Source organism: Pelophylax lessonae (genome assembly GCF_965119305.1).
Source record: "Pelophylax lessonae genome assembly, chromosome: 3".
In the NCBI taxonomy this organism is placed as follows: Eukaryota; Metazoa; Chordata; class Amphibia; order Anura; family Ranidae; genus Pelophylax; species Pelophylax lessonae.
Window position 1 is genome coordinate 229,639,110 of NC_138770.1, and position 16,878 is coordinate 229,655,987.

The 16,878-nt window shown below is 43.8% G+C and overlaps 1 protein-coding gene across 1 annotated transcript in view; it reads right to left on the reverse strand.

Moving 5' to 3' along the window:
• Positions 1-16,046, reverse strand: part of DOCK10 (dedicator of cytokinesis 10) — a 482,217-nt gene extending 466,171 nt beyond the window's left edge. The window contains exon 1 of the mRNA XM_082248984.1: positions 15,899-16,046. Coding sequence (XP_082105110.1) covers positions 15,899-16,000 — 102 coding nt within the window. The 5' untranslated portion in view covers positions 16,001-16,046. The remainder of the gene's footprint in view (positions 1-15,898) is intronic.
• Between the last annotated feature and the right edge of the window lie 832 nt (positions 16,047-16,878).

Below are 16,878 nucleotides of genomic sequence, written 5' to 3' on the forward strand. Positions count from 1 at the left end.
AGTATATACGGTATATGTGACAGAGTCTTAATAATGAACATTTGTCAAGCGGGGAAGCCTAGCTTGTAAGACCAGCTTCAGACAACCTGGTCAGAAAGCTAAGTCAGGTTGACAACCCATTTTTTTTTTACGATAGTTAGGCCCCTTTAGGGTTGCCACCGCATCCCTTTAAACCAGGACACATATTAATTACACAGGTTCTGAGGCTAATATAATGCACATATTCACTAAGTGAGTTTAATTACCACCTTAATCAGCCACAGAACCTGTGAACATGTAATTCATGTGTGTCCTGGTCCAAAGGGATGAGATGGCAACCCTAGGCCCCTTTCATACGGATGTGGTGTGGTTTTTCCACATGACAGGTGCAGTGCAGTGTACCCATGGGTTCGGTGCAGGTTAGCTGCCCTTTTCCATTGAGTTCTATTATGTCCTGTGGTTTTGTTGCTCGTTCTGAGACTGTATCAAAACTCCTGCAGGCAGGACTTTTGGTGCACTTTCAGAAAATGTTTAAAAAATGCAGGAAATAATAGGGGACATAATACGGGACACCAAACCCATGGGTACACTGCACTGCATCTGTAGGGCGGGCAAACCACACTGCATCAGTGTGAAAGGGGCCTTAAGCAAAAGAGCCTGGTCATCTCCTTTCTCCCAGTCTCTATATGGACAATGAAGGAGCATCAGTATCTCTTTTTGCTATTTCCTCCTGTCAGCATTTTCCTAATCAGAATAATATCATGTAGCTCACCTGACTGGTCCACAGTGCTGCCCCTACCTCTCCCAGTACTTCTGTATAGGATTACAAGAGGCTGAAATGAAGTGAAATTCAGGCACTTAAACTAATTGCTTTTAAAATACATGTAATTATTTTATAATGAATACATAACTACATTAATCCGTATTGCTATATTGGCCTGGAACTTACAGGTATTTAATACTTATTAAAGTGATCACAGTACTCCCCCTGACAATGCCTTTATCTTCTTACCTTACCAGAAGATTGTAGCCATTTTTTCTTTGGCATTTTCCTGGGTCAGCGTGTATGTTTTGAACTGAAAAGCCAGCTCAGGGATGACATTATATTATATAATTCCTGGTGCCTCTGTCATTGTTGGTCTTGTTCATATATGTCTGACACAGATCAGTCTCAGATGAAGCCTCTAACCGTGCAACTTTAACAAAATTAGGAAGACGTCATCTCAGTCTGGGCAAAGTAACTCAAGTGGAGCACACTGTTGGTATATTTTATTGATATGCCAGAAATGTATTTGTAGGAACCCCGCTTTAAGTGGAAGTGGTAAGCAAACTAATGTAGGATTTGGGGGTCAGTCAGCCCAATAGAGCTTTACTTCAATTGTATATATTCACGGCAGTGCCTACTAAGTTTGTTATCAATTTAATTTTGAATACTAATTTTTTTTTTTTATTTCACCTTTGACCACATTATCACCCCCATTGGGTTTTATCCCAATGTAACTGGTCAAACAGTTACCATAAGCATTATCAGAAGTCATCCACATCAATGTCAGTGAGTGTCCAATCTTTTATTTTTATGAGGTTATACCATTGGTTATTATTGTTGGCCAATACACATTGGGGTTGGTTTACTAAAACTGGAGAGTGCAAAATCTGGTGCATAGAAACCAATCAGCTTCCAGTTTTTGTTTGGTCAAAGCTTCTAAAGTTAGAAGCTGATTGGCTACCATTCAGAGATGCACTAGATTTTGTACTCTTCAGTTTTAGTAAATCAACCCCTATACATTCAGCTTGAATTCCACTATCCTTTGCCATTTATTATCCCTGAAATTTCCAACGATCCATCATCAAATGCACCATCCACTGTGCTCCCCCCGGCCCCTTCTTCTGGCTGCCCAGCCCTTCCCAGAAATGGCTCCAATGGAGAACTAGATAAAAGGCAAAAGGAATTTGGCACTGCTGTAGTGTTTCCTAGAGAACCTTGGTTGGTCTGGTCACTCATTTATTTTACTTACTTTACTAACCCTTAGTTGCCTATCAGAATAATGTAGGTGATAAAGCTCTCACGTACTGGGCGCTGCAGTGCTAACCACCCCTTTTTTTAATTGTATTGTAACTGCACTGTCACCTTTATCTTGTAAAGCACTTCACAAACTTTTGGTGCTACATAAATCATGTATAATAAAAAATAATATTAATAATAATAAAGACCCACTCCTGGATAAATACCCCATCAAGTATTTTGATGCAGTCATGCTAAATTCCCAATTGTATGCACTAGGTGCATGAGGGACCACAGAAATCTACTGCATGTTATAGAGGTGTCCCAAACTGGTGTGCTGACTAAGGTAGAAGTCTATGAAATAGCACCATTTCTTTAAAAAATAGACAATGGCAAATGTCTGTACTGCAAACCAACCAAAGGTACACTATAGTCACAACTAGAGATGGGATCGGGCATGATTGAGTTTGCATGTGCCTGATCCCACCAGGAAGCCGACATTGCACTCCACTAATCATAGGCAGTGAGACATTTCCCAATCTGTGCAGCTGCTGATTGGGAAATGTCTCACTGACTGTGATTAGCGGAGTGCAGTGTTGGCTTCCTGGTGGCATCGGGCACATGCAAACTCAAACTTGCCCGAGCCCATCTCTAGTCAAAAACAAATAAATGAAACTTTGAAGTGCATACAGGGATCATAATCTCACCACTGTCTTACACCACCCCGGTGGTCTTCATAGTGTTTTCATAGTAATCTGGAGATTATGGATTCTTACAATGAAATCTTGCTGCCTTTTTCCACCAATTTGAAAAAAACATTTTTAGGAACCACAGTCCAACATTCTCCAACTGACCTTGTTGGATGTTCTGTGAATAGCTGTCTGTGGTGAATTGCAGACGGCTCATATTAGGGCAAACTGAATTAATTTTCAGATTTTTGCATAACTGATGTATTTACTGGATAACATTAGTAGCCCACTGATTGCATTCACTTGTTTTCTAAAACTGTTCTTAAAAACAATTGTAGCACCCTCCTAGTTAGGTAGGTGCTAGGTAAATGCATCTATGCTCCTTCTGCTTATCAGGGGAGCCTGATTTATTAGGTTGCCTGTCACATGTTTGCAGGTGTGATTCACTGGATCTGAGGGATTGTCCCCACTGTATTCAATGAGGGAGCTTGTTGGACAGCAGAGGAAACCCAGCCTGTGACACATTAGCTTTTATATGGGTGTCCCAGTGGGAGGGCATTCTTGCAATGCATCCTGGGATTGCTCATAAAAGCAGAGGGGGCATGTCACAGGGCATCTTTGGTGGGAAGCAGAGTCCCAGGAGGAGGTGGACGGCTGTCTCTCCTCCTGCAGAGTGTGAATAAGGTGGTCTTAGACGGTCGGCCTAGTGAACCAGGTGTGGAGCTGAACTGCAGAGGATCCTGTAACTGACGGTGGAGCTGCTGGCAGAGTCTCTTGGGAAAAACAGTGTCTGTGAGTGCTGAGGGACCTGCCAAAGGGTCTGGCCCAGGAAGGGGGACCACTCCAGTGAAGTCAGGGGATCAAGGAGCTAGCTCACAGGGAGAGTATTACAGTAAAGGGGGTGCCGTGTAGAAAGCACTGAAGAATAGTAACAAAGGGGGTGCCAGGAAGGGCCCTGAAGAGTTTTTTGCAGTACAGTACAGTTTATCTAAAGCGGTTCATTAATTACTACTTCATCGCTAGTGACAAGGTGAAGCAGCAGCCTTGCCGCACTCAGTTACTTCTAGACATCCCAGCAAATTGTGCATAGTTCATTCAAGTTGGAGTATCCCACTCATTCCCTTCTCCTATCCAAGTTCTCAATAAAATCACAAAAACCCAAACTCATAGACTGTTTCTTGACTGAGCCAGGCACTTTGAAGTCGTTGAACAATAGTATGGTTGAAATGGGTAACCCAGAGGACCCTGTCACCAGCAGCTCCCAAGGGAGTAGTTCTACACAATAATCTAGAAGCCCCATAACCGAATTAAAGCAGCAGTTATTTGATGCATTGGATCCTGATTCATCTGAACATCTTCTGAACTGTAGAGAGGAAGGGTGTTTTTTTGGATTTTGTGAATGATGGGAGGTGATAGGGCTGGGTGAGGGACACCTGCCTAGATATGAATTTCCCTCTGAAAATGCTAGGTATTTAAATGTCTTGATGATTCAACTATTTTAATACTTTGAGTCACTGACCTAAAACACATATGTAGATCAGTTCTGACTAAGATCCTTAAAGAGAAGTGTGGATCTTGGAGGGTTTTTGTACGAGAAAAAAAAAATCAGATACGAAAGACATGGTCCGAAACATTAACAGCGAAAACAGCCTTCATCATAGGAGAATGTATGTACATTTTTTCCTTTCCTCGGTTCCGACTTGATGTGAAACATCGAGGAAAACTGGATGATCGTTCACCCGATTTTCTCATAGTGTATACCATGCTTTAGGCTTGGAGGCCTACAAGTATGCAGATCAGCTGATCTCCAAAATAAGCCAGAATTATTTGTTACTGGTGTCCACCCTGCAGGTCTGTCATCTTTATTTAGAGATGAAAGCAGAGACAAGTGTAGCACTGTGTGCACAGAATTCCCATGATAACACATTCACAGCATCTCAAATTAAAAAGCTATTGCCAGCAATGATTACAGGCAAACAAAGGGAAACAAACATCATGTAATAAGATGAAGGTAAGGCACTTCAATGCCATAGCAAGATCTAACTGCTGTGCTAGTTCTGAAGCCTAAGGGACACACAAGAACACCCTAGTCATTAGTATAACATAAAGGTTGAGATTAATGGTTATGTCTATTCCCAAAATGATGGATTTGCCATCTTTATAGCATTTCCTAATGCTATATTCTTTGTGGAAGCTATAAACGTCCAAACCATGGCATGGCTTTTAACTCTGTTATTTATCACAAATCTGCCGGAGACTAGCAGCTAGGAAAGCCAAAACACAGATAGCATCTCCCTACACAGCAAAGAGCTTGCAGTTCCCTCTCCTGACATGAAACCACAGCTAGATACAAGTGATAATGTGAGTGCATGAAAACCGATTACAGCTAAGTAAGAGAGAGCTGATTAAATGATTAATCACTTTATAAACAACTGCTCTCACCCAAGGCTTTCTTGCTTTTTATAGTGAACTTTGATAGTTTTCAATCTATGCTAAATCTGCCCAGACTTCAAACTGCGATCAGACATGCAGGGTGTTAGCTGACCACATAAAGATCTTTCGGTTGGAAAGTTTTTATAAACACGCGTGGTTGGATTGGCCAAGGGTGCATGTTTATAAATATATTGCAGTGGTCTTCAAACTGAAGTCCAGGGGCCCTTTGAGTGACTTTACCTGGCCCTTGCTGCACTATTCCTCCTACTGACACCAATGATCAAGCACTATACTTCCCACAGACACCAATGGCTGGGCACCATACTTCCCACTGACACTAATGAGGGGGCACCATGCCTGTCACTGACACTAATAATGGGGCACTATTCCTCCCACTGATATCAACAATTGGGGACTATCCCTCCAAATGACACCAACAATGGGGCACCTTTTCTCCCACTGACCCCAACAATGGAACACTATTCCTCCCACTGATATCAACAATTGGGGACTATCCCTCCGAATGACACCAACAATGGGGCACCTTTTCTCCCACTGACACCAACAATAGAACACTATTCCTCCCACAGATATCAACAATTGGGGACTGTCCCTCCGAATGACACCAACAATGGGGCATGTTTTCTCCCACTGACACCAACAATGGAACACTATTCCTCCCACTGATATCAACAATTGGGGACTATCCCTCCGAATGACACCAACAATGGGGCACCTTTTCTCCCACTGACAACAACAATGGAACACTATTCCTCCCACTGATATCAACAATTGGGGACTATCCCTCCGAATGACACCAACAATGGGGCATGTTTTCTCCCACTGACACCAACAATGGAACACTATTCCTCTCACGGAAGCCAGTAATGGGGTACTATCCCTTCCACTGATACCAACAATGGGGCACTATTCCTTATTTTTATTCTTAAAATGGTGCATGTCCTCAGTTTAAACATTTGATATGTTTTCTATTTTCTATTGTGAATAAAACGTGGGTTCATAAGATTTGCAAATCCCTGTATTTCGTTTTTATTTCGATTCTATACAGCATCCAAACTTTTTTGGAATTTGGGTTGGCAGCTGGCTCAGCTTCTCAGTGCGCCACTGAGAAGCTGAGCCAGCTGCTCCTGCCCCCTCCACAGCCCGGCACTCCAGCAAGTGCAGGAGGGGGAGAGCAGAGAGCGGTGACTGACAGTCACTGCTCACTGCACAGTGAACACTGAAAACTGAATGATCGATGGTCATGTGATTGCTCAGGTCTCAGGTTTTAAGTCGGTGAGGGACAGATGCAGCATCAGACCATTGCTGCATCCATATAGGCGAGTATGAATGTTTGTTTTTTTATATCCTTTAACAATCAATATTTTATTTTTAGCTTACCTTCACATGTGTGTGTTTAAGTGTGTAATAAAACAAATGCTGATTTCTGCATATTGTGTACAGTTTCTAACAAAACACATCTTTAGCATAAAAAACAAGGCATGAAAAAGATATGGCACACACATCTAAAATGCGCCACCTTGTAAATGTATGTAGGAAATAAGTGTATGTAGCCTTATAAAGCAGATTTTCTGTGCATTGGAAACGTATATGTATTTGTTACATGTCTATTACATTTACTTATGACTTCTCAGATAAAGTCGTTTTATGTACACATTACTTTAACCTTGCTGGGAACATTTCTGAAATTCTTCTATTATTTCTTTCACACATGCAGTAGATCTGTGTCCTGGTAAATTATGCACAAGGGAATGGTTATGGTGACATGGGAACTTGCCCTTCAAATACTGATAAAACTCCCAAGGATATTAATTGTACTTAGTTTTGAAGAGTCTAAATCAGATACTGCAAGTGCTGATGAAGGGTTATGTTTGACCATGCACTAAACTTAAAGAGGACCTGTCAGTTATAAAAATAAGGTGCACATAGTGACTACTGCACTGTATACTCTAAAACAGGCAGTATTCTCTATGCTCCCTCCAGACAAGCAAGAAGTTTGAAAGCCTTGGACATCTCACTGCCCTGACTTCAATGAAAGGAGATGTCTGGTTTTAACATGGTGACACTCAAGGCTTTCAGCTTCACTGCCTTGAAAAAAACACACGGTAAACACTAAAGTTCAACAACATTGCATACAGAGTGCATACGCAGTGCAACCCACCCTTTCCCCTGCAAAGAGACACAGGAAACATGGTGGCTTTGCTTCAGTACCCTTTTCACTGTTTACGTGCTATTATTTTTTCCATTTAGTACTCTGATTGCCCCTAATCTCAGGGCACTCTGAAATGCAAATTGGGATGAGTGATCTTGGTTGCCGACTTTTGTCCCGTCTCATCAGCCTCCTCTGCATCACTATGGACATACCACTGGGATTGGTGGCCTCACTGGCCAATGAGACAAACAAGTCAGGACACCAGGCTTTGCTTCAGTACCCTTTTCACTGTTTACGTGCTATTATTTTTTCCATTTACTACTCTGATTGCCCCTAATCTCAGGGCACTCTGAAATACAAATTGGGATGAGTGATCTTGGTTGCCGACTTTTGTCCCGTCTCATCAGCCTCCTCTGCATCACTATGGACATACCACTGGGATTGGTGGCCTCACTGGCCAATGAGACAAACAAGTCGAGACACCAGGCTGTTGACCTAGAGCTGGGATTTTCAAACTACATCCCTCCAGCTGTTGTGTCCAGCTTTGCTTCAGTACCCTTTTTACCGTTTACGTGCTAATATTACCGATGTTGAAGATGCTAAAATGCCTCTGCAATAGAATAGCAGATGTTTCCAGAGATGTGCTTCTCTCGTCATTTTTTCTGTTCAGTACTCTGGTTGCCCCTAATCTCAGGGCACTCTGAATGAAATGTAAATTGGGATGAGTGATCTTGGTTGATGACCTTGTCCAGTCTCTTCAGCCTCCTCTGCATCACTATGGACATACCACTGGGATTGGTGGCCTCACTGGCCAATGAGACAAACAAGTCGAGACACCAGGCTGTTGACCTAGAGCTGGGATTTTCAAACTATATCCCTCCAGCTGTTGTGGAACTACACGTCCCCATGAGGCATTGTAAAACTCTGACATTCACAGATATAACGAGGCATGATGGGAATTGTAGTTCCTGAACAACTGAAAGGCCATAGTTTGGAAAGCCATGACCTAGAGGATAGGTGGAAATTTCCACACCAAACCCCACAGGTGGTTAAATAGACAGGGGTCTCTTTAAATCCCACCCCTGACCTATTTATACTCAACTTTACAGAGCTCTCCTGACACACCCGCTGTAAAATAACCAGTATTTTCAAGAGGGGGGAAGTCATCTCCTCCCGTGATTTAGGGTTCAGGCCTAGCAGCCATTTACTAGGCCTGAACCCTGTCACATGATGGAGGGGGATTAACATTTTTGTCCCTGTGTAGGTTACAACACTATCAGACATGGAGCTTAAACAATATTTTGGTGGTGAAGCTGGAGGAAGAAGCAGTAGTGAAAGACTATGAAGGTACAGAAAGTATAAGTGGGTTGGAGATGCGCTTTAAAGAGACCATAATACTTTGTCATGAATGGGCACAGTCAAAGGTGCTCTATAATATGGAAAGAGAAATGATCTTCAGACAATTCTACAATAAAGGCAATTTTGTATATTCATGTGACTTCAGGTATGCTTTCAAGGGGTTGGGGGAGCAGATCGCACAAGTGGTTGTATAGGCTCAAGGTTTTTTACCTACATGCATTCAATGCATGAAGGTAAAAATTCTTCTCTTTGCAGCAGCGCCTTCAGCCCCTTCCCCCGTAAAACTTACTTGAGTCCCCCTTTCAATCCAGGTATGTGCGCGAGAGCCTCAACTCTCCTGATTCTCTCCCTCCTCATTGACTGAAACAGCAACATTAGCCCACTACTGTCAATAACAGCCAGTGAGGACAGAGCAGGGGCGGGGCCAAGCATCAATCTGTGTGTGAATGGACAAATGAAGCAGGAGCTCAGGAGCCTGATCAGGTGCCCCCATTGCAAGCTGCTTGCGTTGGGGGCACTAGGCAAGAGGGAGGGGCCTGGAGCTCAGGCGGGGGATCCGAGAAAAGGAGGATCGGGGCTGCTCTGTGCAAAACCACTGCACAGAGCAGGTAAGTATGACATGTTTGCTATTTGAAAATTTAAAAAACAAACCTTCAATATCATTTAACCCTACCTTCTACTGAATATTACAGCTTGTGCACACATGAAGGGCAAGACACTTGTATCTGAAAGAATGTTTAGAACCATGGAGCATTAAAATATAGTGGTACTGATAGACTGAAGGTTTGGGGGGGCATTCATTGCTCCACCAACACCTATGGGATTGTGACAGACCAATCAATACATAATAAGTTGGTATTTATGCTCATTTGCATATTCGAATTTGATTGGTCCATTTTAAAGCAACTGTAATAACGGTTATGTGTGGTTATGATCTTATCTAAGTAATAACTGCATCAGCAGTTAATCTAACGGCGGGGACAGAAGAGGAAAGTTGTCCCGCCCTCCCCACCCCTATGTTTACCCTATGTCACGGTCCTTTTTTGGATGTCTTTGTACTTGATACTTTGATGTCAACTTGAGTGGTTATAACTGAGTTGATGATATTTATTGTGGTTGTGGATATTGTATTTATGTTAATTAACTTGAGCAATCAATGCTGAGTTAATATAAAGATAGTTTATTAATATTATATATGTTATAAAATATATATAGGTTTGTGTATAATATATATATACAAATTTTAATGGTTATATCAATAAAGGGGCGTGGCCAATTTTCAATCCATATTCTAAGTCTGGTCTCTTTTATTTATGTTTCTTATATATATATTTAGATATATGTTTTTTCTTCTGATGGGTTCTGTCTACAGTCCCATGCATAGAGTGCAACAGCTCAGTGCATACCTAAACATTCATCTTGCCTATATTACTCTGAAGGTTGAATGCAAACTGCACATAACCCCCCTATACCACAATTTCCTGTGGGAAAGCCAGTTTAACACCTCTTTAAGTACCAGAGACGCTACATTAATATACCTGTATTTAGTGTTCGTGTGAATTTTGCAAAGAGAAAATAGGTCTCATGGCTGAAACAGTGTATTTTCACTGGTATACCTATGCAGTACTATACTGCAATTTTCTGAAGTATTTTCAGTCAGAACCAAACACAAAATGAACAAGCTGCCTGCTGATAATATGACCCCAAAGCATTGTAATCAGGCCTATAACTAACGTTGTCTTTTTCTGTGTATCTTATTTTGACTGCAATGTCTTTTTGTAGGCTCCCCTTGTACACCCTATAATCTTATCACACAATATCAATGCTGGTATTAGGACTAGCAGGATAGGAGCCTTGTGTGAACTGTGAGTTGTGTACCTAGTGAAACCCCTAATAAGTAAAACACATAACACCATAGACTTTGACAGGCTGCACTTGTGACACCCAGGAACGCCAGGAGTGGAGGCAAATGCTTAGCGTGCAAGGGGATAAAAAGTACAGTATGCTGAAGGGTCACTGTAGACAAGCCTTACCCCAACCTTTATACCAAAGGTCTCAGGGAACCCCTGCTAAAATCAATTTCTCGTTTATCACTGGGAAAAAATGACTCCTTTCAGTGGTGGTCACAATGCCACCCTTACAGACAGCTGAAGAGATTATTGGTGTCATGCAGCTGCTCTGCTGAGTGGTGTTGGCCCTGGGACTATGCAGACACCATCAAATGGGAGGTCAATTAGCCACAGCTCAAGGAACCCCAACAACCTCTGTAGGAACTCTGCTTGAGAATGGCTGCTGTAGACCCTATTGACCTATCTATAGGAGCCACAATATCCCATTCAGCAGTCTGAACAAAAAAAAATTGAACAGATTCCTCCATTCACGCAAGCAAGGTGGATGGAAGAATCCCCCAGCCGGTACATTGTATTCTGACGGCAGGACCTCTGTCGGACTATACTAATAGTGGCTGCAGCGGCTGATCAACAAACGTTTTTCAATTTGTCCATTTGACAGACGTCAATCTAACGATTGATTTCTGTGGAACCAGGATGGCCACACACGCATCGAAATTAGGCTGGTCCCTGCTGGACTAGCTGAGATTTGATCTGTCTATGGATAGCTTAACCACTTCCGGACCGCCTGCCGCAGAGACCCGGCCGCGCAAAATCACGTACATGTACATGATTTTGTGCACGGGTTTTTGGAGGCATCAATTTTATTTGGGTACAACATCACACGACCGCACAATTGTCAGTTAAAGCAACACAGTGCCGTATCGCAAAAAATGGCCTGGTCGTTAAGGGGGTAAAACCTTCTGAAACTGAAGTGGTTAAGGAAGGGTTGTAATCCCTTTCAGTTTTTTCCCTATCTGTGTGTTTCATAACCAAAACAGGAAGTGAGAGGAAATTACTTGAAAGTAAAGGGAATCCCTGGTTGTCACCAGGGTCACTAGAACTAGTGTGCCCATTGGAAGATTTCCTCTCTATCCCTGCCATGGTGACAACCCAAAATTTGGGATTTTCTTTCACTCCCACTCTTGGTAAAAATGGTAAACATAACAAATAGTGAATCTCTCTAATGGTGAATCTCTCTAAGCCCCAGGTGACACCGGTGCAATTTTTCATACAATTTGACAGTTTCAAATCGCATGACAAGTTGCACCATATTGTCCGCAATGGAAGCGGTCAAATTGGTACTACTCCATCAGAGTCACACCGAATTTGAAAGTAGTTTCTGCACTACTTTTTGCAAGTTCAGGTGTGACTTTGAAATGCTACTTCGAAATTGAAGTAGTGGGATTTCAATGTCGCGATCGGTGTGACCAGGGTGTAGCAAGAACACAGATAACAATAAAAAAAACCTGACAAATATTTTAATCCATCTCCACTCTATCCAAAACTAAAAAAAGCTTTGCCTTCAGTTAAACTTTAATACCAGTGTTCTGGTGGAGGAATAAACATAGCAGCCAATCACAAGGCAGAAACTGGCACAGCACCGCATGCTCCAGGCTGATAAGAACACACTGTTTCCTGTTAACACCAAAGCGAGGTATATAGCATATCATATAGAACATCAATTTTGCAATGAATGTGGAAGTGCTTCTTCCTGGAAATATATATTGCAACATACATTTCATGGACCATCTGCATATTTATTTCACCATAATATACACAAAGATTGTAACAGAACGTGAATTTTAGTGCCGTCCTCCAAGCTCTGGCAGACTATACTGACACTATAATAGTTGCCAAGCATTTCAAAGCCATGGAAACTGAGCACAATACAGTCGTAGAGTCCTGGTTTCACAGACATCCTATCCAAAATACAAAACACTTTTTATTTCTCAAATGCTGCTGATAAGTAACAGTTAACATAAAACAAACTAGAGATTGGTACTAGACGATCAGTTGTTTTTAGAACAAGAACGCCATCCTAAATCAACAACTGGTCATTATATAAAACAAGGCAAACTTCCTAGGACAAACATTTCCAGGTACAAATCGATGACTGTACCTGGTAATCAGAGCTAGCTGGTGATGTATGTACACCCGCTAAGGCCCGTCCCCTCCCCTGGTCACAACCTTCTGTCATAGCCCTCATCAGTACCCCCTCTTCTGTCTACTATAGTCCCCATCAGTACTCACCCCCCTAACCTTCATCAGTACCCCCTCTTCTGTCTACTATAGTCCCCATCAGTACTCACCCCCCTAACCTTCATCGGTACCCCCTCTTCTGTCTACTATAGTCCCCATCAGTACTCACCCCCCTAACCTTCATCAGTACCCCCTCTTCTGTCTACTATAGTCCCCATCAGTACTCACCCCCCTAACCTTCATCAGTACCCCCTCTTCTGTCTACTATAGTCCCCATCAGTACTCACCCCCCTAACCTTCATCAGTACCCCATCTTCTGTCTACTATAGTCCCCATCAGTACTCATCCCCCTAACCTTCATCAGTACCCCCTCTTCTGTCTACTATAGTCCCCATCAGTACTCACCCCCCTAACCTTCATCGGTACCCCCTCTTCTGTCTACTATAGTCCCCATCAGTACTCACCCCCCTAACCTTCATCAGTACCCCCTCTTCTGTCTACTATAGTCCCCATCAGTACTCACCCCCCTAACCTTCATCAGTACCCCCTCTTCTGTCTACTATAGTCCCCATCAGTACTCACCCCCCTAACCTTCATCAGTACCCCATCTTCTGTCTACTATAGTCCCCATCAGTACTCACCCCCCTAACCTTCATCAGTACCCCCTCTTCTGTCTACTATAGTCCCCATCAGTACTCACCCCCCTAACCTTCATCAGTACCCCCTCTTCTGTCTACTATAGTCCCCATCAGTACTCACCCCCCTAACCTTCATCAGTACCCCCTCTTCTGTCTACTATAGTCCCCATCAGTACTCACCCCCCTAACCTTCATCAGTACCCCCTCTTCTGTCTACTATAGTCCCCATCAGTACTCACCCCCCTAACCTTCATCAGTACCCCCTCTTCTGTCTACTATAGTCCCCATCAGTACTCACCCCCTAACCTTCATCGGTACCCCCTCTTCTGTCTACTATAGTCCCCATCAGTACTCACCCCCCTAACCTTCATCGGTACCCCCTCTTCTGTCTACTATAGTCCCCATCAGTACTCACCCCCCTAACCTTCATCGGTACCCCCTCTTCTGTCTACTATAGTCCCCATCAGTACTCACCCCCCTAACCTTCATCGGTACCCCCTCTTCTGTCTACTATAGTCCCCATCAGTACTCACCCCCCTAACCCTCATCAGTCCCCCTCACCCTTCATCAGTAGCCCCACCTCTCTCTACCATAGCCTTCATCGGTACTCCCCCCTCAACCTTCAACATTACCCCCCATTCTGTCTACCATAGTACCATCATACCCCAGTCTTCTTTCACAGCCCTCATCAGTATCCCAATTCTGTCTGCCATGGTCCTCATCAATATCTACCCCCAACCTTCTGTCACAGCTCTCATCAGTACCCCCACTTCTGTCTAGCATAGCCCTCATTAGTACTCCCCCCTCACCCTTCATCAGTAACCCCACCTCTGTCTACCATAGCCCTCATCAGTACTCCCCTAATCTTTATCAGTACCTCCACTTCTGTCTACCATAGCCCTCATCAGTACTCCCCTAATCTTTATCAGTACCTCCACTTCTGTCTACCATAGCCCTCATCAGTACTCCCCTAATCTTTATCTGTACCTCCACTTCTGTCTACCATAGCCCTCATCAGTACTCCCCTAATCTTTATCAGTACCTCCACTTCTGTCTACCATAGCCCTCATCAGTACTCCCCTAATCTTTATCTGTACCTCCACTTCTGTCTACCATAGCCCTCATCAGTACTCCCCTAATCTTTATCAGTACCTCCACTTCTGTCTACCATAGCCCTCATCAGTACTCCCCTAATCTTTATCTGTACCTCCACTTCTGTCTACCATAGCCCTCATCAGTACTCCCCTAATCTTTATCTGTACCTCCACTTCTGTCTACCATAGCCCTCATCAGTACTCCCCTAATCTTTATCTGTACCTCCACTTCTGTCTACCATAGCCCTCATCAGTACTCCCCTAATCTTTATCAGTACCTCCACTTCTGTCTACCATAGCCCTCATCAGTACTCCCCTAATCTTTATCAGTACCTCCACTTCTGTCTACCATAGCCCTCATCAGTACTCACTCTTCATCAGTACCCCCACTTCTGTCTACCATACCTTCAATCAGTACTTCCCCAACCCTTTAACAGTACCCCCCGTTCTGTCTACCATAGTACCATCATACCCCAGTCTTCTTTCACAGTCCTCATCAGTATCCCAATTCTGTCTGCCATGTCCCTCATCAATATCTACCCCCAACCTTCTGTCATAGCTCTCATCAGTACCCCCACTTCTGTCTACTTTAGCCCTTATTAGTACTCCCCCCTCACCCTTCATCAGTAACCCCACTTCTGTCTACTGTAGCAAACCGACATAATACTACGTCAGTCACTCGCCTGGTGCTAGGGGGCGAGCGGGGATGCCAATGCACAGGGCCGGCAGCCGCTGATCACCCGTGATCGTTCCCCGCTGAGAGAGGACGGTCTGCTGTTGTAAACACAGCTGACCGTTCTTCTCCCTGGAATGATCACAGAGCGCCTGTGATCCTTCTATATAGAATCACAGGTCTCTATGATCATTTCAAAAACCACTCCCCCCACAGATAGAAACACTACCCTAGGCTCACATTTAACCCCTTGATCACCCCTAGGTTAACCCTTTCCCTGCCAATGTCAGTACAGTGACAGTGCATATTTTAAGCACTGATTACTGTAGTAAGTTCACTGGTCCCCCAAAAAGTGTCAAAAATGTCAGTTAGGGGTCCGATCTGTCCAATGTCGCAGTCCTGCTAAAAATCACAGATCGCCGCCATTACTAGTAAAAAAAAAAAAAAAAATGACATAAATCTTTCCCCTAGTTTGTAGATGCGATAACTTTTGCGCAAACCAATTAAAATACGCTTATTGCGATTTTTTTTTTTTTATGTAGCAGAATAGAAATTGGGCTAAAATGATGAAAAAAATTGACTTTTCATTTTTTTTTGGGGGGGGGGGGGGGATGTTGTATAGCAGAATGTGAAAAAAAAGTGTAAAAAGCATGCCTTTGTTTGGGGGGGGACCCTTCATGATTTTTTGCACCTGGGCCCTGAAAGTTCTAGTTACGCCTCTGCCCAGTGCCCACCACCAACCCCCCGTATCTGCCCCCAGCACTCACCCTGCGCTGATCGGGTCGCACCGCCTTGGACGCGCTCTGTCTCATCTCCGCGGCCACCCCGGGCTTCAGGAGGCTCTTGGTGAACCTCCGGGCAGGTTCCATCACAGATCACCGGGGGGGGGGGGGGGGGGGCGTGAAACCGGGACAACTGACAGCGTGCTGGGGGAAGGCACCACCGACACAGAGCAGGGGGCGGGACGGAGGGAGCGAGGAAAGACAGATAGGACTGAGCAATGGATGGGTGCTGCTGGGGGACAGGAGAGAGGTGGGGGACAGGACAGATATGGGGTGCAGTGGTAGAGGTTGTAGGGGACATTTAATAAAGGAGAGCGATGACAGGTGCAGCTCCTCCAGAGCCCTGTATACTCGGCGCTGTATAGTGAAGGAAGCGGAACTGTCATTCTTCCTCTTAGTTACAAAGTTCATCCAGTGTAAGAAGAGAAAGTTGCTGGAGTCAGTGAAGAAGGAGAAATCCCCGGGGCTTCCTCTGACTACACACAACTTTCCCAGCCTTGGAAACTTCCCAACACAGCTGACTTCTCCTCATTGTTTATTTTTACTTACTGTATGGAAAACATGATAAACTGTCACCCTTCAGATTGTAAGCTCTGAAGGTCACTACACCTCCTCTTCTATAAAACCCCACTTGCCTACTGGGTACGTTTACCCCCTTCCTGCCTCACCAGCAGGTCAATTTTCAGCTTTCAGCACTCACAAATAGAGCTTTCCTTTGGTGGTTTTTATTCACCACTGTGTTTTTTTTATTTTTTTATTTCATGTTAAACAAACGAAAAAATATTTAACATTTTGAAAAAAAAAACTTTTCGTAGTTTGTTATAAAATTTTGCAAAGAGGTAATTTTTCTCCTTCGCTGATGGGCACTGATGGGCTGCACTGATCGGAAGGCACTGATAGGTGGTACTGATGGGCATTGATGAGGCAGCACTGGTGGACACTGATGAGGCTGCACTGATAGGTGG